Here is a 25148-nt window from a genome sequence, read left to right on the forward strand (position 1 = left end):
GGCAACGAGCGATGCACAAGCAAGACGAGCAAGCAAGATTTTTGCTCAGCTCTGATGCGAGTGTTTGCACAGTAATAATAGTGAACACGTGTTTGAACACGTGTGTTTCTCCACATGGCACCATAACAGCCACTTACGAACTTAATAATACCCCCCTGGAACTGTCTTTTTACATATATTTCGGTGTGCATATAACTTCTCGCCTCTCTTTTTATTGCTAACAATGCCAACCATATGTTAGGATACCTGCGTAGAAATTTCGACCTCTTCTCTAATTCAGTAAATTTACTTCTTTATTATAAAGCTCTTGTTCGATTTAAATGGAATATGCAGCATCAGTTTGTGGCAGGTCAATAGAATCTGAATTTGCTTCTGTACAAAATGAAGTGTTCCTATTTATGCTTTCCAGTTATCGCTGTAGCTCTAGTGTTACCACTATGAAGACTACCTATCGTTGTCACTGCTTTCACACTGGAGAAAAATTTTTTCGTTTTGTCTATTTCACAAGGTCTGCCTACATGTACATTGCTAACTAGCCCTACTCATTTCAGGCTGCATCGATTATCTCCTCAACATAGGTGTTCTTTCAAGTCATACTTGACTTTTTTAAAATTTATTTGACTCCAATCAGTGAAAACTAATTGAAAACAGAAAATTTCATGTTTTGTTTGGATTTATTTTCACCATCTGACAGTTGTGCCTTTGCCAGGTGGCACGGTCTAGGTGGCACGGTCATCAACGCTCTGGACTTATAAGGACTTATAAGGAGGTCTGCTTCTCACGCAGGTCAGTGTCTTGTGTGCACTTTTTCCGTAGCTATAGTCCTGTCATCACTGCTGCCAAGTTTGACGTGTGGGTGTGTGCTTGTTGAGTGCTACCTCACTAGATAAGAATCTGGCAAAATTTAAAGAGGAAATAAAAGCAGATGTCATGAAGTTTAAAGACGAGCTCCGCCAGGAGCTTAAGTTACTACGTGAGGCATCCGAGTGAGACCTTCGCACTGAACTGCACGAGATACAAAATGAACAAAGAAATATCAAAGCATAGAATTTGCAGATTCCACAACTGAAGAACTAAAAATCAAGTTAGAGGCTGAAGTTGCAAAAAACACTGCCCTGCAAAACGAAAGCCAAGCACTTCGTGCAAAGTGCGATCTTGGAAGTAAGGCAGAGGAATACAAGAATAGAATTGTGAGCCTAGAGCAATACTTGAGAAACTTAAACATTGAAATCCAAGGCATCAAAAGAAAAGAAGATGAACATGTTCTAGACATCGTATCCAGAATAGGCACTGCCATCGAATTCCCAATCACGCCTGCTGATATTGAAGTCTGCCATCAAGTACCAACCTGCAACCCAGACAAGTCAAACATAATAGTGCAATTTAAATCACATGCAAAACATGACGTGGCACTCAAGAAAGCAAAGAAGGTTAGGTTCACCTACGCAGACATAGGTTTTAGCGGCAATGACCCAGACAATGGCTCAGCACCTGTGTATGTCGATGAACATTTTTGTCCTGTGCTTAACCAGCTGCTTGTTCTGGCCAGAAAGAGGAAAACAGAACATAAATGGAAATCAGTGTGGCCATTCAATGGCAAAGTATTTGCGAAGCAGACAGAAACCTCGAAGATAATACAGATTGCCGGAGAACACGACCTTCCAAAATACTTTTAAAAAGCGCAGTAGCGGTTCAGTATAGACTATCGAGCGTTTGCTCTACCACAATCCGTTTTTCCTCCCTTTCTGTCGAGCACATCTATCCTACATTTCAACACCCGGTCGGCAATAAACAAAGATGACACTATCAGTAGCCTTTTAAACCAGTTTAGCTTTAAATTTAATACAATTATGTTGACTGAAACATGGTACTACAAGGGCTGCAATACCCTTAACCTGTATGGGTACAAAGGTTTCTTTCCTAACCGTACAGATCGAAGAGGTGGTGGTACTGCAATCTATACTGATGCACCTAAAAATTGATATTTTGCCTGAATATACCAAAGTGACTTGACTGTGAAATGTTGGTGTTACAAAGCAAGGATGAAATCCTATCGGTTGTGTGCCGCCCTCCCAGTGGCAACTTGTCATGCTTTCTGGAGTTATTGGAAGAATTTTTGGAGTATGTCTCTGAAACCAAAATGCAACTAACGTGTTCTAGAGATTTTAACGTTGATATCTTAGAAAACAGCAACACAGCTTTCGATTTCACTACTAGATTATCCTCAACTGGTTTTAGCAACATTTCTACAGCCACTCATGTCGCTTGTCAAGTACATCGGCACTAGATCTAATTATCACCAACATTGAAACAACCATCCACCATGCCGGCACAATTGCATGTGATGTAAGCGACCACTGCCCTGTATTTATGTTTTTGTTCCAAGTACACAAACAGCAGTAATGTGACAGTTCGCGATTCTTTGTCATTTCAGTGTATTACACCTGATGCAATGGAATTGTTTAAAAATGAAATAAGTACTTGTGACTGGTCTTTTATTTTTAAAAAAACATGCACGGTTGAGGCATATTCTGCTTTTATTGAAACATTTGTGTGCTTATACGGACAATATTTTCCTTTTAAAACAGGCACACGCTCAAAGAAAATAAAAAAGCCCTTAATCACGCGATGCCACATGAGAATGATAACGCATAAAAACCGCTTGTACCATTCCTTCCTGTGCACGCGTGACCCAGAGGCTTTTCAGGAATTCAAAAAGACGCGAAATAAACTTAACGCCGAGATCAAGCGAGCAAAGCATGCGTATTATCACCTATTTGCAGATATATCTAGAAATCAGCCCAACTTAGCTTGGAAAGTAGTGAACAAAGTACTGGGCCGCAGCAGCTTCAACTCAGCCCCAGATAGGATTCTTGTTGACAACAAAGAACTCACCTGCAAGTCGCTCGCACATTACTTCAATAAGCATTTGTCAGCATTGGCGCAACAGCACACCTCTTGACACAGGATGAAAATATAATGTGCAGCCCCGTAAGCAGTCTTTTTATGGAACCCACTGACGAAACCAAAGTGTCCAGAACATTCAGAAGCCTAAATAACAATGTTGCTTTAGATTGTGATAGTCTACAAATCAAGCCAGTAAAATATGTACCGGAATTCCTTCTTCCAGTATTGGTGCACATGTTTAACTTAATTTTTGAATCTGGCATCTTTCCCACTGAAATGAAATGGTCTAGAGTTTCGGTCATTTTTAAAGGTGGTGATAAACATTGCGGCTAATTACAGGCCAATAAGTATCCTTCCCGTCTTTTCTAAAGGGCTGGAAAAGCTTATGTTCACGCGTGTCATGAAATATTTTGCAATAAAAAATGTTTTCAGCGATGACATACATGGTGTCAGAGCAGGGAAGTCAACCGAAACTGCTCTCCTAACTCTGAAAGAAACTGTTGGATAACATTGATAGAAAATTTGTTACCCTTGGCCTTTTCGTAGACTTCACGGAAGCTTTTGACTCCTTAAGCCATAGCATCCTTAAAACAAAACTGTCTTGGTACGGTGTCCAAGGCACACCCCTGGAATTAATTAGATCCTATTTAAGCATCAGAACACAAATGGTAAGCTTGGGTAACCATCGATCAAACTTTCTACTAGTCACTAACGGTGTTCCGCAAGGAAGCCTACTTGGATCGCTCTTGTTTAATGTCTTTGTCAATGATATTTTACGCATTGACAAATCAATTAAATTCATCATATACGCCGACGACTGTACAATACTTATGCCCAGTCCAGATGCAAATGTGCTGAGAGAGCAGTGACAAAACTTTCTTATAAAGTTGTCCTCATGGTCAAAGTTAAATGGACTGAAAGCCAACCCAACAAAGACGAAAGGAATGATTTTCAGAGCGAAAAATAAAGTACATCAATTAAACCATCCAGTCACCTATGAAGGCCTGAATATAGAAATAGTTAAGTCACACAAAATATTAGGAGTTATATTAAACAGTAATCTTAACTGGGACTTGCATGTTGTAGACATATGCAAGAAAATCTCCAAGACAGTTGGCACTGTCTCACATTGCCGGACAATCCTTCCAATTCAAATCAAGCTTCAACTATATCATGCATTATTTGTCTCACACATGCCATCTTGCTTGGGGAACCACTAATGCACAAAATCTTTGTCCTGCAAAAACGAATCCTCCGTTATTTTCTAAACCATGGATACCTCTTTCACGCCAGTCCCTTGTTCACGACCTATAATATCATCCCCGTGCCGTGTTTGTACGACTTTCATATTTTACGCTCATTTTATCTTTCGCGAGGCTTCTTTCATAACTTCTTAGTTGCCACCGCATTATTAAATCGTCGCGAAAGTATCGTTTCAACAAGAAACTCAGAAATTTGGTTCGTCTCGCACTTCCACACTAATTATAAAAACCAGTCACTAAAACATAATCTTCCATCACTACTAAACAGGTACAGTTATTATACTAAGCCCATGCTAAACCAGTTGAGGAAACAATTTCTTAACATATCAGAATAAAAATCGCATGAACAAAGCTGTGATTACTAGTCGTACACAACATATCCTTCGAATTAGTTGTGCTTTTCTCATAACCTAGTGCACTTGTTTGCTGTACTTTGTGCCAATTTTTTTTTAGATTACATATGGGCTGTGGTGTTTTAATTATTGTATAACTGGCAAGTATCTGCCATTTCAAGTAGTTTCCGGCCGTTTTCTATGAGAAATATGTTATGATACGCCTCAGGGCTTCATGTTTTGATTGCAATGTTTGATTACATGATTTATTTAGTGGAGCTACAATGTTTTGTATACTACATATCTTACTTTTTGAGCGCTTCTGTAACGCATGTGTGAACACGTCGGTTTCGTTGTTCTGCTCTATTTATTTCGAGGTGTTTACATTGTAATGTTTTCAGGTTCACCACGCCCTACCTTGTAATGTTCACCTGGGCCTTGTCAAGCTGCCTCGAGCAGCTTTTAGCCCAGGTGCTCCAACCAGTAAATATCTGGTGAAAATAAAACGATTTGATTTGATTTGTTCTTGCAGTTTTATTTTTATTTTTTGTTGCCTCTATCCTGGTAATAGATATATTTTTTTGCTGCACTGTATAGTATTCATTGTATGTTATCACACTCCCTTCTGTAGTGTCTTTAGGCCCTGAGGGTGAATATATAAATCATGTAAATTATGGTGGCACACAAGTTCCTGTTTTGGTAAGCTTTCACCAGCATTATACTTGATCTTTGGTTTTAGGTGAGGTGCAATCTAATTATCGGGCTGTGCCAGCATTGTTACTTCTACATGTTGTAAAGAGCTCGTATCCAAGGTTCGCATGACTTGGCTTGTGAACAGGGGTTATGTGGTGTCTGTTTTCAGCTAATGTATTCTATTTTAGCAGGACCATGGTATTGCTTTAAGAGTGGTGTCACGTTTATTGTCTTAGCAGTATTTTTTATCGCCACCAGCAGACAGCCCAATCTCGCTTTTTTTCACCGTTCGGGGCGAGTTGTCTGGCGTATGAGTGTGTAACAATACCGGGTGGTTGGTGAAGATTTGCGATCATGTGTGGCCAGTTCTTCACCATGTAGGCATTCCCGTGAAGATGTGTGCCGGTCATCAGAAATATTCCCAGTTGCGCTTAAATAAACTCTGACTGGCAGATTCTGTAATTTCAGTCCCGATAGCTGCTTAGAATACTGCTGTTTTAAATTTTTTGTGGGCAGTCTTCCCCACTTAGGAATTTGAGTTCTATGCCAGCCTGTTTGCACGTCATTAACGTTGGTCTCGCTACCTGTCGCAACGTGATGGCAAATCTCCCAAGTACATATGTACGCATTGTCAAGCTTTAAGAAACCATATACCATATTTTGCTGGAGAAAGAAAAGAAGAGCTTGGTCTTTTAAAAAAAATAGGCTGCTCTGAAGATCAGGATCTTCACTGTAATCTCTTTGACTTGATAAAAATTGAAGGGGTCCTAATCAACTAAAATTGGTTAATGCACTTTGTAGTTGTCGGAGCTAAGGCCCAGCTCCGACAGCATTGAGGTTCGAATTGTTTATTTGCGCTGCTCGCGCTGCGATGGCCTAGCCCAACTTCCTCTTTCTTGTCTGGCGCCGTGTGCCATGGCCTGCGAGCCGAGCACGGTGCGAGGGTCACTACAGGGCTCCCCCCCGTAGAGCGAAACCACAGGATTCGTCCAGAACATGTGCTTGGAGAAAGCTGCGCACAATTGTGGCACAGTCGAAGCGAGAGCGAGTGTAGGGCTGACAGGCAGAGTGGCAATGTAGGCTGGTTTGAGGCAGTCAGCAGCCAAGGCATCCTCATGGCCATTGACGTCTAACGTGAATGTCTTCTGCGCACGATGGAGGACACGGAACGGTCCATCATAGGCTGTCGTGAGGGGTGGACGGACGTGGCCATGGCGGATGACCAGACGGCAGGAGGCCAGGTCCTGGCTGACGAACACGGACTGAAGGTGACGGGCTGCAGGGGTGACGGGAGTAACGTGGCGGAATGTTTTGCATAGGTCTCGGATGTAGGTGGAAGTGTAATGGATTAAAGGAGGGGAGGAAGGAGAGAATTCTCCAGGGAGACGCAGGGGAACGCTGTAGACTAGCTCAGCAGATGAGCGGCCGAGGTCAGCCTTCAGTGCCAAGCGAATGCCCAAGAGGTCGAAGGGAAGGTGGTCTGACCAGCGTTCGCTTGGCTGATAAGGGGTAAGGGCAGCCTTCAGTTGTCGGTGGAGAAATTCCACCATGCCATTGGCCGAGGGATGGTAGGCGGTCGTATGGATGTGGCGACCACCCAGAATATTGGCAAGAGAAGTAAACAGGGCAAAAGAAGTAAACGATTGAAACTGGCGGCTGCGGTCGGTGGTGATGACAGACGGGCAGCCGAAATGAGAGACCCAGCCGGCCATGAAGGCTGAAGCAATGGTCTTGGCTGTAGTGTCTAGTGTCAGGAATAAGCAATGCCTCGAGCCAGCGGGTGAGATGGTCTGCACAGGTGAGCAGATGAGAGGCCCCCACGTGATAACGGGAGTGGTCCCACAATGTCTATGTGAACGTCGGAAAATCGTGCGTCAGGCAGCCGAAAAGGAGAGGCAGGCATGACGGTATACCGGTGAACTTTGACGCGCTGGCACTGAAGGCAGGTTTGTGCCCAATGGTGGACGTCGGCATTGATGCTGGCCAGAGAAAATGAGATGTGACCAGCTTCTGCATAGCATGAATACCAGCGTGGCTCAGGCAGTGCAGTTTTTCAAAAGTGGAACGACAGAAAGCCAAAGGTACATAGGGGCATGAGACGCCAGTGGATGTCTCGCACGTAATGAACTGGGAGGAAAACGGCAGTTGACATTTGGCGAAGGACAGGGACGTGGATGAGGAGCGAAGACATCACAGCTCTGGATCGTTGCGATGTGCAGCCGTTAGCTCTTTCATGTCCACTTTGTGATTCAGACGTCATGGCACAACAAGGGAATGTGCAGCATTCCCCGGGTCATGGACGTGATGGAGATCCACTGTGAACTTGGAGATAAAACGCAGTTGGCGGATCTCGCATGCAGTGTAGGTGCTGTGGTTCCTTTGGAAGGCGAACGTCAAGGGCTTGTGGTCCGTGATGATGTAAATGTCCCGGCCCTCCAGGAAGTGGCGAAAGTGCTTGATAGCGAGGTACACAGCGAGCAATTCTCGACCGAAGGTGCTGTATTTAGTCTCAAGTGACTTGAGCTTCTGGGAGAAAAAACCGAGAGGCTGCCAACTAGAGACGTGCTGCTCGAGAACTGTGCCGACGGCAATGCTCGAGGCGTTAGTGACGAGGTGCAGTACAGCATCAGGAACTAGATGTATGAGCAAAGTGGCATCTGCAAGCACCTTGACAGCAGCAAATGCAGCGGCAGCATCCTTGGTCTACTCAAGAGGCGCAGAAGAATCTTTTTTGTAGCCAAAAGATCCGTCAGAGGCGCACTTCGGGAGAAAGCGGCGATGAAAGTTCAGGAAGCCCAAAAATTCTTAGCTTTTTGAGTGAAGTGGAGGCGGGATAATTTTGAATGGCTTTGACTTTGCTGTCAAGAGGCCGCATGCCCTGTGGAGTGACAAGGTGGCCAAGGAACTCTATTGTAGCTACGCCAAGGAGGCACTTGTTCAGGTTGATGACGAGCCCATTTTCATCCAGTCGGTGGAAGACGGCAGGCAGATGAGCTTTATGCTCAGTACCGGATGAACTTGCTACGAGGAGCCCAAGCAACCACAGATATCCACTGGACGGCCGACGGAGGTCCACTTCGGATGTTCCGGACGTCCGCTGAACATCCGCAAACAGCCGGTGGACGTCCGTCAGAAGTCCGATGGGAGTCCAAAGGTATACTTGTCTCGCCGTCGGACGTCCGTTTGAGGACGTCCGTTGACGGATATTTCTCAGATATTTGCATATATGGTGCATGCGTTTTTTTTTTCACTCCCGCGAGACAACAAAATGGAAAACAGTTCAAAGTACAGCAGGTATATTTTATTGCCATTGATGTACATAAGCACAGGAATGGCTTATATTCGTACAATATCTGACTTCAGGTATGACGAGCTTGGAAAGCACATCCAAATCTTCCCACCTGCAGAATTTCTGAAAAGACAAAGCAACAAACATCAGTCTTGTCAAACTCGTGCAAAAATGCAGTATTCTAAGGAAACATCAACCAATTAACAGAAGTGTTTACAGAGCACTCCTATTACCTATCAAATGTCAAGCAAGCATTTTACATCAAAATTTATAGCCTTTAAATGAATGTGGAAAGAATAAGTATACTGACTATAAAATTTAGGTGTGTAGTATAACTTTTATATCATGCATGTTTTCTTACTGATACTGCTATCACTAGACAATGACACCGTTTTACCAGACACTTTTACCAAAGGAAGCTGAATGGCACTTCATGTACTGAATGTCAACTTTTTCAAATCCAGTTTGACAGAAGTGCAAATGCACTTATGTATCCAGCAAGTCTCGGAGCACAGCCAGTACCAACAATGCTATCTTCATGTCGCCGCGGAAAAACAGATCACACAGGAAATAGTGAAATAGCACTCATATTTTTAACACATAAAGCATGACATGAAAAGTAGTATATGAATGAGGTGTAAAAAACTCATACTGATTATGTGAAAACATTTTGAGCAAAAAGTGCACCTAAATCAGATTATAGCGATGGTAGAAAGTGAACTGGCACAGTATATCACACATTTTGCGCAGAAAGAATGTGATGTTCGTGGCTAACCCCAGTCTCTTACGAACAAATGCTATATGATCCTGCTGCATTGCCAAAAAGTAATTTTCAAGCAGTGTACTACTCACCTTCATAGGCAGCCACCTATGGCATTCACACGCTTACCCAGTGCATAGAAATAGCTAAGGCGGAAAACAGACCTCTGTATTTAGCCTTCCTCAATATAAGCGGTGCATATGACAACGTGAACAGGGAACTCCTGTGGAACATATTAAAAGATGAAGGTATCGGTTATGAGATAATTGATTTTTTACAGGAAATATAGCGAGAAAATATAAAGTTGAAATAACATGGGAAGGAATTAGGAGTACAACTGTCGAGGTACACAAAGGATTAAGGCAAGGTTGTCCTCTATCACCGCTGCTGTTCATGCTTTATATGATAAGTATGGAAAGAAGGCTACAAGGAAGCAGTCTAGGTTATAATCTGTCCTACAGATTAGGCGGAAAGGTTGTTGAGCAACGAATACCGGGTTTAATGTATGCCGACGATATTGTACTGTTAGCGGATAGCCAAGAAGGTTTCGTTTGTGGTTTATGGGGGTTTAACGTCCCAAAGCGACTCAGGCTATGAGAGACACCGTAGTGAAGGGCTCCGGGAATGAAGCCTTCTTTCATCCAAAGTCGGTGCAGTACGGTATTCCAGCGTTCCAGAAGAGCTTCAGGCGCTTCCTGCATCTTTCGAATTGCTCAAGTGCCACACCACTTTTGTCCGCAGACAAAACAAAACCACGCTTTGGTAATAACAAAGATCTAAAGCAGCACCATGCTACACAACAAAATGACAATGGCGCAACGGCGCTGCAATGTTGGCTGTTGGATTGGATTGGACTGACCGCAAACTGACATACATGATGACGATGACAGGAGTATTTGGCGGGAGTTTTGAATTTACGAATGCTTTCAATTGCACGTTTAACGAACAAAGTGGACATGATGTCGCACAATTTTGATAATTTGTAGAGGTATTATAAACTTAGAATTAGTAACTGAGATGCTTCAAAATTGTGCAACACCTGCTTCCACCCTTAAATTATTTTGGGTCATTGGCGGCCCTTGCACTACAGAAAGGATTGTGGAATTGGTCAAATTTACAAACGTATTCCCGTCAAACCCTGTATCTGATGCAAAAAATTTAATGGAAGCAGATATGCAGTTTGAATTAATGCAATTTCGAGCCAACTTGCCCATAAAATTCACAAAATTTATTTCCTGGATAAGCCTTTCTTGATAAAAAGAATACAAAATATACATACACGAAAGGCGAAAATTTTCTGTGCAAAAAGTAAAAAACGTCCATACTCATGTCCTGGGAAAATACTCAGCCGTACAAACCTCGGACGTACGCTTAGTCTTTCATGCGGATATACAAAACCAGACACTGTTCGTACGTCCGATGAACGTACGGTCAAGTATATCCGAAACTCGATTCTGTTCGTACATCCGACGGATGTCCAATCATGCACAGGACTTTCGGATCTAGTTCGGACGTCCACTGGATATCTGGTTGCTTGGGAGATCATCAATGTAAGTGAACACGAAGTCGAGGCCTCGCGTAACCTCGTTGATAGCTCGCTGAAAAGTCTGCAACGTTGCGCAAGCCAAAAGGCATCCGCATGTACTCAAAGAGGCCGAACGGTGTGGTAATGGCCATCTTCGGAATATCAGCGGGCTCTCAGGAATTCGATAAGCCTTCACTAAGTCAGTTTTAGAGAAGACCGTGCACCCAGCCAGATTTGATGTGAAGTGTTGTATATGAGGAAGTGGATAGCGGTCTGGTAAAGTGTGAGCGTTGAGGGCGCGGTAATCTCCACATGGTCTCCAGTCGCCTGGATCTTTCTTTGGCACCATGTGAAGTGGCAATGCCCAGTTGCTGGAGGAAGGGCATACTATGCTAAGTTCAAGCATGTGTTGGAACACACGGCGAGCGATAGCAACGCGTTCTCCTGACAAACGGCGAGGGTGAGCAAACACCGGAGGTCCTGAAGTCACGATGTGGTGAGTGATCGAGCGCTTCACCGGTGACTCTGGTATGCGGCTTTGTGAGGTTGGGAAAATCAGCCAGAACCTTCGCATACGGCGGAACAAGGACGAGAGCGCAAAGCCCCATCGCCGCAGTAGTGGAGAGTATACCATTGACGAAGAGGTGCATGGTGAGGTCTATGAGGTGATGAGCTTGCAGGACGACGGCTAGGTTGAAGAAACTGACGAAGTCCGCGGTGAGAACAGCTTGCAAGACATCAGCGATAATGAAATTCCAGTGAAACGTGCGGTTCAATCCGAGGTGGGTTCCCGAGAGAAGTTTTGAGTGACCGGGGCTCAAACTTCACATCGGAACTAATGATGGAGGTTAACCGCCTTTTGTCAGTAAGGCAGTTACTGGCGACGCTTTACGATCCCATGTGTAATGGGCTTGTAGAGTGGTTCAACGGCACCCTCAAAAATATGATCAAGAAAATGTGCCAGGAGAGACCTACTGATTGAGATAGATATCTCCCAGCTCTTTTGTTCGCTTGCCGCGAAGTACTGCAAACAAGTCTTGATTTCTTGCCCTTCGAGATGTTGTATGAGAGAACAGTTAGAGGTCCACTTACAGAACTCAAGGAGCTGTGGGCTTATAAGGAGATTGCATCAGATCTCAAGACAACATACACATACGTTCTTGAGTTGCGGGACAAGTTGGAAGAAACATGTAGGCTTGCACATCAAGGCCTGGAAAGGGCGCGCGAATGCTATAAGGGCTACTATGACAAGAAAGCCACTCACAGGAATCTGAATCCGGGCGACAAGGTTCTTATCTTCCTACCCACGCATCATAATAAGTTACTGATGCAGTGGAAGGGCCCTTACCTTGTGACTCAGAAGAAAAATGATGTGGATTATGAGTTATCGATAAATAACACCAAGAAGGTTTTTCATGCAAACATGTTGGAAAAGTGCGAAGAAAGAGTTCCCGTGCAGTCCACCCCCAAGGTAGCATGCTCGGTAGTAGCCGAGGAGATAGATGTTGTCAAGGTGCCCACGTGCAGTGGGAAGAAAACTCTAGGATGGGATAAGGTGCTAATAAGCCCCAATTTGAATGAAAACCGAAGATCACAGATAAAGGCCCTACTCCAAAGCAAAAGGGATGTGTTTTCGGATGTGCCAAGGAAAACGGATGTCATATGTTACAAATTAGAGCTCTCTACAGATAGAGCCAACTGAGCAGCTCTAGGTATCTCTGGGATGTATCATGCTGTTGCTGTTCTAATATATCTCTAAGATTTATCTTGTTGCTGTTGTTGGTGTTATGTGATTATACAAGGGAGTGTGTTGCGGACACCAACATGTTTATTAAGGACTCTGTACAGACAACGGCAGTGGTGTGTTAGTGTTCTGAAAACACCATTTGGTGTGCTATGTTAGTGGTGCGCTCTTGGTGTGTGCTGGACATCTGCGGTGTGTTGTGTGCTGGGTCCAGAATCGCCACAGAAGTTAGTCGGTTGGCTGGATGGCTTGAAGATGAGTATGACGTGAGCAGTTTTTCATGGAAAAACTTGAGAGGGGGTCCTTGTCATAGATAATAAGGCCAAAATGTAATTATGAAGGAAAGAGGGTGAAGAAGACATCGTGGGTTAACCGAAGAATAAAGAAGATGAAGCATTCAGTGAGGTGGAGAGAGATGATTGGTGGAGAAGAGAAGAAGACAAGGCTTACGTGGACTTACGCTAAGGCTATAAAAAGGCGAGGGAGAGCGAGGCACGGGAGGAACAGCAGAGAAGCGGAGGCTCCGGTGGGTCAGGGACACATCGGCTGGAAGGAAGCGACGCCGGCTACTGCTCTGGTGAGCTCGCATTCTACGGCTTCGCATCATGGACTTCCTGCCGTGCCTGAGCCTGTTACGGGGACTCAACGGAGGACGCTACCACCTGCTACAGCCAGGGGTGTCTCCAGTGCTGTTGCCACCCATCCGGGTGGTGCCCCCAACGCAAACAACACCGGCATCACCTCCACGGGTGCTTGGACCGGGAGCTTGTACGACGCCAGCCCAAGCACGTAGAACGCCACCTCGATGCCGGCTACTGCATCCATACAACGCCGCAGCCACACCGAACCAACCGTGAGCACAAACGCCCACCACTAATAGTAGAACGCTAGTAGTAGATGCTGGTTGCAGTGTTCCTGGGTCGTGTGTATTTATACTCTGTGTTTTGTGTTAATTTTGTTAGTTTTGTGTTCTAGTGTGTGTGTCACGTAGGGGGCATTAAATGTGCATCTGTGTGTGTACACCTGCCGCCTAGTCCATTCTTTCGGTCCGAATGTTCTCCGGTGAGATCCGTGACAGCTGGTGATACGTCACAGCTGGAATTGCACCTTAACCTGCAAGAGCCAGGCGCGGGGACTATTAGGCCAAAATGGCGGCTGGCTGACTAGCTGGAACACGGCAATTGAAGCACCAAGAGGCTGAGCGTTCTGTGGCGTGTCGCCGCCAGTAGGCAGGGCGGAAGAGCCAGTGGAATCCATGTAGGAGGATGAGGTTGCGTGTTCGAAGCTGGGTCACCAAATCTGTCGTAGTTAAGGCATGCAAGAACCAGCTCCAACAGCGTTGAGGTTCGAACTGTTTATTTGAGCTGCTCGCGCTGCGCCAGCATAATCCAACTTCCTCTTTCTTGTCTGGCGCCGCATGCCATGGCCTGCAAGCCGAGCTTGACGCGAGGGGTGCTACATAGTTACTGGTTTTAAAACTAATTTTGCAATGGTAGGTACAAATGAGGTTAACCTGGCTGCTTTTCACGATATTTAACTATTTGAGGAAGAATTCTCAAATGTCTTCAAAAGCATTTTTGTCTGCCATTCATAAAAGACAAGGACGGGAAGAAGGACAGATACCACGTATGTCAGACCGGTCACCAACGAGCGCTTTAGTATGCGTTATATGCCAACACTGAATTTCAAGGACCCAATTTTTTTTTGGCACGGTGCAAAGTTTACTATCTAATGTGCTGGTTTCCGCAATGGTTTTGTTGGAAACAATGTAGAAAATTTTTACCACGAATTGTTAAGTCGGAGCATGGGCCGGTTTTTATGCACAGTGGCGATTGCATTTCGGCAATAGTGCTGTGACAAAAAATAGACACTACTTAAATTATCTTAATAGTGTCTATTTTAGTTTCCACACCCAAAACTGTTATGGCACAGTGATGTACCCCTTGTCGACAAAAGTTGTAGTAGACCATGATTGCCGCTTCAGCCATGAAATTCAAAACACTGTATTGCCATCTAGTTACAAAAGATAAAAGCACATGCTCGACAATGCAAAGGGAGCATTGCTTTTAGTTGAAGGGCACACTGGAGAGTGTACAAACTATAATAAAACATGAACACTCGAAAAAAAACGTGCAATAAAAACAAATAAACAGATAAGCGGTATATTACTGAGATGTGGTCACTTGATAGGCTACATTGGTAATGTCAGCTACTGCATTAAACTTTGGTTTGTGTAATTCAGGCTTTTCCTTATGCATATTCTGGTTTTCTGTGTGTTATTTTGCAGGCAAATAAGGTCTTCTTGTTGCTGGAGGAACAACCTATATGGACAACTGCTGCCAAACTATGCAGATATCCTCATGCCTATATCCTTTTGAACCGTGTATCTCGTGCTCTTAATTTCTGATGACTGTATCCTAAATTGGGCACATCACAATCCTCCTGAGTAATTTCTGATAAGAACACAAAGGGTCTTGATTTGGCAAGCACCTCTATATGGGCTGCTAACCATTTTGGCACCTACATTTATGACTTTTTGTTGCATTTCAGTCCAGTTCATTGATTTCGCTTTTGACTTTGTCGAGCTACATGGATTGAGAGTTTTTTGCTGCCAAGATCATCTGCTGTGCCACAATAAATAGGGCTCTCAGGCATAAAGGGCTGAGAAAAGCAAATTGTTTCCATATTCCCCTGAATAGTCGGTGAATTGCGTTTCCTGGGAGAATTGTGGCCCAATCATCTTGGGCGCGGGCAAAGGACTGTGATTTATTCTCACGTACATATATATTTTATGATCCTAATCACAGACCCAATGAAGGAGTGAGTTCACTGCACCATTCGATGTAAGCAGGGGCATGAAATGCATGAAAAGGCACTGGTTGCAGTATCTGCCGCGCCATTTTGGGTCCGCACTGCCAGCTTATGGAACTATTAATAGAGCTACTACAACAGGCTTTCAAGCATAGAAATTTTACCTGTCACCTGCATCTCATTTCACATTGTGATAAAATTTATCCCTTCTCCTGTAAGGAAATCATTCTCTTGTACCCATTGCACATCCCTATCTTATAAGCACTGCTGCTCCATGAATAACCACTGTTACCCAAGGCTCTTGAACTTAACCAATTGTCTCTTGAAACCAACACTGGGATGCCAATTTGTTTGTTGAATCTACAGAACTCATAAGCACATCCGCTATTGACAGTTGAGTTTTTTTTCCTTACTTTTTCTAAAAAAGTTTTTGCTCTGCTTTGCAGATCAGTGTGAGTGTGTTGGCCACGAAATACAAGCTCCCAAGAATGGACCTTTCAAACTGCTTCCAGCCCTTACTTTCTAGGTGTCTTACTGTTTAAATGCTGTAAATTCACATACCCTGTTGTATCTAAAAATGCATGCATATTAAGGTATAAACATAAAGACATGCCTTTCAAATACTCAAGTTCCTGCTGCATAGTACGTGCTGAATGCACAAGGCAAATATACAATGTTATTGTGTGTTTCGAGAAACCTGCTCATGCTACGGGGCTGTGTTTCAATTTGCAGGCATGAGGACGAGTATTATGAGAACAAAGAGTACCTACATGCCTAAGGAAGAACCTTAGAAAGCAACCTATTACTGCGAAATTATGCAGGACCTTACCTTCACTCATTTAAATGTGCAAAGTTAGCTGCATAAGAATCCATCTGGTTGTGTTAGAACTATCCAGGCTAGCTATGCTATAAATATCAGAATCGACATTGCAATTTTGCTGTTAGAAAATGTCAGTTTCACAGGTTCATTCTGATATTTTAATACAGGATGCCATTTGCACTTCTTTTTTTTCCTGTGCAGATCCTTTCACATTTTATCCCTGCAGAAGTAAGAAAATGACAGAATGTGCAGTCAGATGTGGTTTTTGTGAATTCTCATTTATGCTCTGAGCGTTGTCATTTATACAGAAGCGCGCAGTCACCGCTGCTTGTGGGATTTTTTTTTGTTGTGACTCTCTTTTGTTCTCTGTTATTTTGCAGGCCATTATTTAAGAACCAATGCATACAAGGTTCCACTGGAAGAAACCTTAAATACCACATCTGGCAACTTACCATGACTCCATTGCTTCATGCTCACAACCTAGAAAATTACATGTGCAGTGATCTCAGTTCAATACAGCTGCTGGCTATGATGACATTTCATGTGGACCGATAAAGTATGTCGCTGATTTAATATCTATTCCTTTGGCTCATATCATGAATTGCATGTTCGAGATCGGTGTGTTTCCAGATCGCTTCAAGATAGCACATGTACATCCGATTTTTAAGGGTGGGAACAGCTATGCTTTGACTAACTACCGACCAATTTCAGTCCTGCCGATCCTGTCCAAGCTTTTTGAACATGCCATAAACATCAGGATACAAAACTTTTTCGATAAATATTATGTAATCAGTAATATGCAGTATGGATTTCAAAAAAACAAATCTACAGAATCAGCCCTGCTTAACATAAAAAATGAGATAACAAATTTTGAACAAAGACAATATATGCTTGGACTATTTCTAGATCTGCGTAAAGCATTTGATTCTGTGTGTCACGATGTCCTCCTAGTTAAACTGAATAGGTATGGGATCCACGGAATACCACTAGAATTAATAAAAAGCTATCTGTCAAACCACTATCAATATGTCAGTTTTAACAAATATTCATCTTCAGTTCTGCCAGTTAAAAAAGGTGTTCCACAGGGATCTATTCTGTCGAACCACTATCAATATGTCAGTTTTAACAAATATTCATCTTCAGTTCTGCCAGTTAAAAAAGGCATTCCACAGGGATCTATTCTCGGGCCTTTGCTGTTCAAAACATACGTAAATGATTTATGCTCTATTCCTAATACCCCAATCATGTATGCAGATGACGCAAACGTATTTTTCTCTAGCCATTCACTCCCGGATATCGAACATGCTGTCAATAACTATTTGTTCCACCTGTCTACTTGGTTAAACACACATAAATTATGCTTGAACATTGAGAAACCGAAATACATATTATTTGCACCGCTAAACAAGCCCAGGAAATCTCCCATAGAAATTTTGTTTGATGGAAATGAAATAGCTCGAGTCAAGGCCCAAAAATTTTTAGGCATGTGGTTTGAAGAAAGCTTATCGTGGAATTCTCATGTTAATTGCCTCATAGCTGACCTAAGTACAACAATTGGCTGCCTCTTTAAGATTTGTCCACTCACCCCTCAATGGTTACAAACTGTACTTTATTACTCTTTTACTCCAAGCTCTCCTACTGTGCTTTAGTCTGGGGTACCACTACAAGTCACAGTTACAAAAGATTAATTAGCCTGCAAAAAAGGTGTTAAGAATATTTGAGCAATATCACGGCCCACAGGAACTACTGCAGACAAGGCCGCTTTTCCTGAAATGCAAAATGCTAAAGGCCAATCAAATTTATTATTTCAAATTGTTTCAGTACATAAAAAAGCGAAGCTTTACAGTGTACAAAAATCCAATGCAGCTCCAGCATACAGACTCCGTAAAGAAACTTTACGGCCGCCAAAAATAAGAACGAATTATGGATGACAACATATTGAATACCAAACAGCTAACCTTCTAAGTAAAATACAAGAATTAACAGATCTGAGTGCTAATGTCTCCAAAAACACACTTAGAGCTCTGCTGCTGGAAAATAACTTGGAACTCACATAATCTGTCATGTTTCTATTCCTAATTGCTATTGTTTTAGGAGTGCATTATCATTTTGTATCTTGCTGTTGTTTTGTTTTTATGATGTTGCAATTTTGTTGTTTCAAAGCTTGCAACAACCATGTTCAGAATTTTGATATATTTGCAATCTTTGTACCAAGTATTTTGTGTCGGCATGTACGAATTATTGTTTGTTGTATACTGTTATTTCTTTCGTTACATGATATCTTTACCTTTTTTTTCCCCTTCTTATTTCCCCCAGAAGATTTTGGTATGAAACTTTTTTAAAGCTATGTTTAACATTTGTGTCAAACTGTATGCGGGGCAAGAGCCATGGTCAGGCGTTTCGCCTTTTGCTCTTGCTCCTCTTTCTGCATCAGAAATAAATAAATAAATCAAATCAAATCATGTGTACAAAGTGGGATCAAAATGGCTTTGATGTAGTTTGATCTGAATGAGAAGGGAAAAGGGCACTGTCCTCAAAGCAGAAATTTTGTTTGATTGAACTTGTTTTGTCAGCAATATAAATCTTTCCACAGGAATGACAGCAAGTTTTGGAAAAGAGAGGGAATGGTGGATGACTGCATAGTTGTGCCTTCAGCGGTTGCTGATGCTTAAGGGGCACCAAGTTCTTTTTTCTTTGTGGCTGAGGAGTATTTGAGCAGAAATTGTTGTACATTGGGTGAACAGTTTTCATTGAGCTCTCAGTGAGGTTCCCATTCCAGTTGTGGTACATACAGAACACCTGACATGCACAGCCATCAAGCAGAGCTTCCGCCTTGTGCATTTTTGTGATGTGCACTTAGTATTAGCATTAGAAATGCATTAATTGGTCGCTAAAAATTAAGTGTTAGGAACGTAGGCCTGGCGCGCAATCGTCAGCTGGCATTCCGGCTATCCAAGGCAAGCCAGCCGCTCCATAAAAAAAGTGGAAAGGGGAGGCGATGAGGTTTAATGGTTTGGTTTTATAGGGTTTAACACCCCAAAGCGACTCGGGCTATATGGGACGCTTTATTGAAGGGCTGCGGAAATTTCTACCACCTGGAGTTCTTTAACATGCTCCGACATTGCACAGTATACGCTCTTCTAGCCATGGGGCATTACAGATGGCAACGGGTGAAATTGGCGCATGTTTCAGGGCAGTTATAACATTCAGGAGATGTTGCGTAGTGTTGGAAGAAAGTCTGTGACGGTGTCAGAGTCAATTTTAATTGAATTTTTTGACTTGTAGAATAGAAAAAGTAGGCAGCTGGAAATCAGCCTTGTGCTTTAGCAGTGTGCAAATTGATTCTTTCACTTATACCATGTTATTTTGTATTTTTCACCGAAAGCAGAATTATGAAGGATGAAAATTGCATGCTTTGAAATAATTACCTTTTTGGTACATCAGTGTTTGACACATCAATTCTTGATTCTTGTGCTGTACAGCCTTGAATGGGCAAATTCTTGCTTACGTTATTTAATGTGACTCCATTACTTCGCACTCTTGCTTTATCTGCAAGTTAGGGCTTTGTGAAAAAAGTAGCTCTGCAAGTATTGTGCTCTATGTATTGTATGGGGAATTATACATGGTATGTTATTTGTTGCTGTTCACAGGTTTATGAGAATTTTCTTTCCATTGCTAAAGAGTGCTCTGGTATTGCTCTTGGTTGCTCATAAACAACACCTTCTTCATGCGCATAGCATTACTGACTGTGTCAGAACAGTATTCGTTCCTTTGTGCATTCAGCCCACACTGACATCTTCCATTGTTTTGAGCCGTTTTTAATAGGTGGCAGTATTTATCTGATGGGATGTACTGCGACAGTTTTTTTAGGTTTCTTATACTCAGTGCTGTTCTGCACCTCTATATTTCATTATGTATGAACTTCAGTTCATAGTGGTGGCATCCCTGTGGGCATTGAAACTCTTTTGGCTGTCCTGTGGACAACCCCAGGACGTCGAAGGCTGTTTCATTGCCCATCGGGATAAACTTTTAATGAACTTTGTGCTGGAATTTTTGCATATAATATGAAGCTGTTTGAAAAAAATTGCTTTCCCAATGTTTCTGTAGAACTCTATGCTTTATTGATGCTGCACACTGTTGCACAAGGCAGGTCCAGTTTTACCAGACTCACCTGCAGAGTCATTTTTTGGTTTTGTCCGACTGGGTCCCTCTCTCAAATCAGGTCTTTATGAATTATAAAATGCCTTTAAAAGAAATGTATTGCTGCAATTCTGCTTTTAATAATGCATCAAATGGTGACAAGTTGCACTTATATTCACTGTATCTTGCCACATTCACTCTCTGCAATGGAGGCCTACTCATATGAGCTTCTGCATCATATGGGGATGTGCAAGTTAGAATCCCAGTCCCACTGAGCACTCACTAGTGATACAATGTAGTCTTTCCCCCTGGCTTATACTGGATGTAATGCTTGGAAATGAGTCTTTCACCCCACTATATGTAAATGAAAGTGCTTGTGCCATGGTGCCCTTTTGGCCAAAGCTGCCCTTGCGCTATTAATATTTATTGTCATCATCAACTTCCAGTCATTGCTGTCTGACGAGCTCTCCTAGTCAGCATGTTCCCAGATATTGGGTTCCTTGGTGCCGTCCATGGTTTTAAAAAAACCTGTCACCTTAAACCCTTCCAAGCAGCACAGTTTTACAGATTACCATCAAGTAGTGCATTGTAAAACTTGGTCATCAGAGTTTCTTCTTTTCTGTTCCCCAGATTTCTTATCCCAGAATTATAGATTAGGGCATACACGAGTAAATGCGGTATACTATAACTATACTCGATACATGGTAGTGTGCTTTTTCAGATGTGCTTCTACTGACTTGGTAATATCACTTTTGGAGACACTGCAGAGGAAGTATTTTGTTAGGGCAAATGGGCAAAATTCCTGGGCAGCTGTATTCAGGGCTTTTCTACCAGTAGCCATGTAGCCATTATCTAAAATATTTTCCCATGTACAGTGCAAAGAGTATAAGATGTTCAATAAAGAAAAGGAATGCTGTGCCAGTGTGTTTTGCCATTAAGCATAAATTACACTCTTGAGTTTTGAGCCTGCACAGGCAGACTTGTACTGCCCTTCCTATGATGCCAGTAATTGTGCAAGTGAACAGGTCAGTGACGTGGCCGTTGACTTGAATCTATTATGTCCGAATTTGTAGCCAATCGTCAGTTTTTTGTGAGCGTAAGTGTAGTTCTCTGCACATAGAATTAGAAGTCAGGAATGTTTGCTTTGGAACTCACTTTTCTTTAAGCTCGCCCTCTTGAATTTGCACAACCTGGCACAGCTGTAGAACGAGATTGTATTGCATATTCATAGTCTCATGCACGTAACAGGAAATGAGCTGTGGCTTGTGTAGACTTGTGTCTCAGTGGATATAATCTGGCTTTCACGTGCAGGCTTGAGCACCAGGGACCACAAACGTGGTGAACTTCGTGGGCAGAACTCGGCAGCTAGAATCTAGTTTTTCTCCATTAGTGCTTTCATGAATGTTGTCTTTCAACTACTATGAGCAGCGTGAAGGACATGAAAGCTGTTGTTCAATGAACTGTGGTGAATGACAATGATATGTGCCTTTGATATTCTGGAAAATATTTTGTATGGTATGCAGACTCCTGACTGAACTATCACCACTGTGAGTTCTCTTCTTTGATGCAAAAATTTTACAGGAGTCAAGGCACTGTCAGACTTTTCGCCTTTGGTCTTTTTCTCCCCTTAGGCTCTGCCTAAGGACCAAATAAAGCAAAAACCATGGGGACATGCTAAACATAGCTGACTGCCACTGGTTTAGTTATTAAGCTCACCTGGGTGGACTTCAGACAGTGTCTCTTGTGATGCCAGTAATGCAAGTGCAAGGGTAAAAGGAAATTACTCTGCAGGAATTAAAATGGGTGCCCTATTTTGTTGGTAGTGATGATTTTATGGCAGCCTAAATGTTCTCGCCAACGGCGTGTAGAATTCATTGTAGGCACGTCTTGCTACTGGCCTGAATTCTTAAGGCCAATCTACTGAATAAAACTTGGTAAACATCCACAGCTTTTGATCAGTGTGTCCTCCACATTCATCTCGTATCCCTAGCTCTGAATGAAGTGTGAACTTTTGGCTCTCGTATTTTACTGAAAGTATTCTACCCTTAAAATGCAGGTTCAGTTGTCATGCGGAGAGGACGCTGTGCATCTAACCAAGATTCTTCCCATCAAATGCACCCTCTCAGCCGCTGCGTGGAACCTACTACTGGCATGGGTAACCACCTGAACAAACCCACAAGAAAGAACCTACATGAATGCACCCACTGCAAGAAGGGATTCAAATGCAGATCTAAACTAGTGAGGCATATCAGAGTCCATACCAACGACCACCCATATCATTGTTACCAGTGTGGTAGCAGCTTTACACAAAAAAGTAACCTGGTAGCACACCTGCGCATCCACACCGGTGAACGTCCTTATCAATGTGACTACTGTGGTCGCAGCTTTTCAGGGAGGAATAGCCTGGTGGCACACATCCGGGCCCACACAGGTGAAAGGCCATATAATTGCCAGCTGTGCCCCATGGCCTTTCCAGATAGTTCAGGCCTTACGAGGCATTTGAGAATCCATAAGGCTGAAAAGCCCTTTCAATGTGACTTGTGCAAAAAGGCATTCAGTACGAAGCAATATTTGAAGCATCACAACGAGAGGATGCACAAGGAATAGCAGTGGTCCATGATGCACCTTATCAATATGTTTTGCTAGCTTCTGTTCTGTGTTCATGCTAACGAGATTTTAGCTGAATACCCCATAAAAGATGTTGGTAGCTAACCTTTGTGTTTTGCTGCATTTCTAATTTTGTGTTCATTTTGACAGACTTGTCAGATAACATTTGTTGTGCCTTTAGACAACACACAAAGTCACTGTCTTTCCTGAACATTGAGTGCAAGCCTGCTAAGCTCGTAAACATGCATGAGAGTATATAAAATCATGGCATACGTGGATGGCATCACTACCTGTTGAAAAGAGACCTTGAAAAATTAATACCCAATATGGCTGGTGCTATTGTCAGCCTGGCTCATTGAAGAGATTTGCTGGAGTCAAAGGGTGCACAACACTTCATTTTAATCTTGCAGTCTGAGTGAGGTATATTAAGTGATGTTCATTTTAAATTTGCTAATTAATATCACTGCCTCTATAATTGGCAGCACAGGAAAATCTCCGGTAAAAATCATTGTGTGTTTATTCCAGCAGTGTTAGTAGCAGGAGCGAGTGGGGACAAATAGGTGTCCAGCCTCAAAATGATCCGTCTTGTTTTAGTGTGCAGGTTTCATGTGTTCTGTGTTTGTAGCGAAAACTAACAAAAAATTTCACCAACATCTGCCTCAATATTCTTTAGAGCACTGTCTCTGCTGGATATAAATGGCATATGTGTAGACTATTAGATCCACGCCATTTTGAATATCTTTTGGTTGTCATAAAATCATCTGTTTGTGATCATTTCAGTTTGAGCCGACTACTCTGTTGTATTGGTGTTACTGAAAAAAGGCATCTATTCATGTAAGGTGTGCATGGTAATAAGCTGCCATGGTCTTTGGGTATTGAAATAAAAAATACTCTTCGTACTGCAAATGACAAATATTGTGATCTTGTAGGGTATTGTAATGCTCCTAATTTAGGTTAGTGTTGTGAAATTGCCTAGTGCACAAGAGCATTTGCTTCATTTGCCATTACAAAGTGTTGAATGTATTCTGGCTGTTTGTAAAATTCACTTGCTCGGCATGTTGTCGAGTATAACTCAAAAGCAGTTCATTTCTTTGGTCAGCCTGCTTCTTCATAAAGGTGGTCCATTTTTTTTACTATTATACTTCGAGCACCCACAGACAACATTGTGCCTTGCATCCAGGACAGGATTTTTTGCTCTCTTCAGGTCTCAGTGCTGTTCCTCACAACAATTCCATTCTGTCTGATATTGCTTTAACAGTGGCGCACCAACTTATGGTAATAAACGAGTAATTGCTCCTTGCATCCACCCAAGTGGAGCCTTCAGCTACAAAGGAAAGCTATGCAGCCTCCGCAGAAACCTTTCAGTTTAAGAAAAATTCGTTCTGGTCCAAGCTTCGAATCTGGAAGCATCTGGAACAGTCGCTCTACCAATAAATTTTTCCTTAACTATGAGGCATCTGTAGAAGCCGTACAGCTTTCCTTTGTAGCCTTAAGGCTGATCTGGTGTAGATGCCAATGACTAATTTCTTGCTCATTACAATCTACTTCAGCTTGGGGGATTCTCCTCAATCATTTGACCAATGTGTGGCAGTTTTGTTGGTTGCTTTGGAGAAAATTTTTGAATATTTTGGTCTCCCAACAACCGCCCTTTTGCAAAGACATGCCCTTGCATACATCCAATTTATTAACTAACTGCATAACCTTCTCGGTAATATAAAAAGAATATAACCTCCACTTTTCTATTTCTTGCACATTGTGCAGTTGTCTCAATGTCTTGCACTGTTATTCTTTGAAGCTCACACACAGTTGCGCTGCATGTGCTGCTTGCACCTTTGCGTGTGCATCTGCATGTGCTGCCTGCGCCTACCGTATTTACACGATTGTAAATCGACCCCCCACATCACATTTCTGAAAAAAAAATTTGGGGGTCGTTTACGCATGGCCTTTAATAATAGAACGTGATAGCACTATCCTGCGGCCTTTGCCTCTCGCCAGCCGTACCCGTCGGCACATTCCAAACTTAAAATGTTTTGGTCACTGAACTACTCGTCCACACTTGCGCCATCGTCCTGAATAGCGCTGCCGCGGGGGTCCCACAGCTCGTCGTTCTAACATCGTGCAACGAAATACCGCACTTCGCAAACAGCCACATCACGACATCGCATGGAACAGCTGAAAATGTTGCCTCGCTGCAGCTGCCCCACCTGTATCGCCCGTTTAATGTCAAACTTGCGGCCCGGCGTGCAGTTCGTTTTGTC

The 25148-nt window shown here is 42.8% G+C and overlaps 1 protein-coding gene across 7 annotated transcripts in view; it reads left to right on the top strand.

Moving 5' to 3' along the window:
• Nucleotides 1-24632, top strand: part of LOC144103902 (uncharacterized) — a 33821-nt gene extending 9189 nt beyond the window's left edge. For 2 of the 7 annotated variants that reach the window (XR_013308361.1, XR_013308363.1), the window contains 3 exons: nucleotides 695-786; nucleotides 14800-15849; nucleotides 16524-16695. Coding sequence is in view for 3 of the 7 variants with exons in the window: in XM_077636616.1 (XP_077492742.1) it covers nucleotides 695-786; nucleotides 14800-14878; nucleotides 15659-15716; nucleotides 16524-16600 (306 nt within the window). In the remaining 4 variants the exon portion in view is untranslated. Of the gene's footprint in view, nucleotides 1-694; nucleotides 787-14799; nucleotides 15850-16523; nucleotides 16700-22339 lie in introns of those variants that run through there. The other 5 variants (XM_077636616.1, XM_077636617.1, XM_077636618.1 and 2 more) reach the window with 5 other exon arrangements.
• Nucleotides 24633-25148: the final 516 nt, after the last annotated feature.

This window comes from Amblyomma americanum, chromosome 9 (genome assembly GCF_052857255.1).
Source record: "Amblyomma americanum isolate KBUSLIRL-KWMA chromosome 9, ASM5285725v1, whole genome shotgun sequence".
In the NCBI taxonomy this organism is placed as follows: Eukaryota; Metazoa; Arthropoda; class Arachnida; order Ixodida; family Ixodidae; genus Amblyomma; species Amblyomma americanum.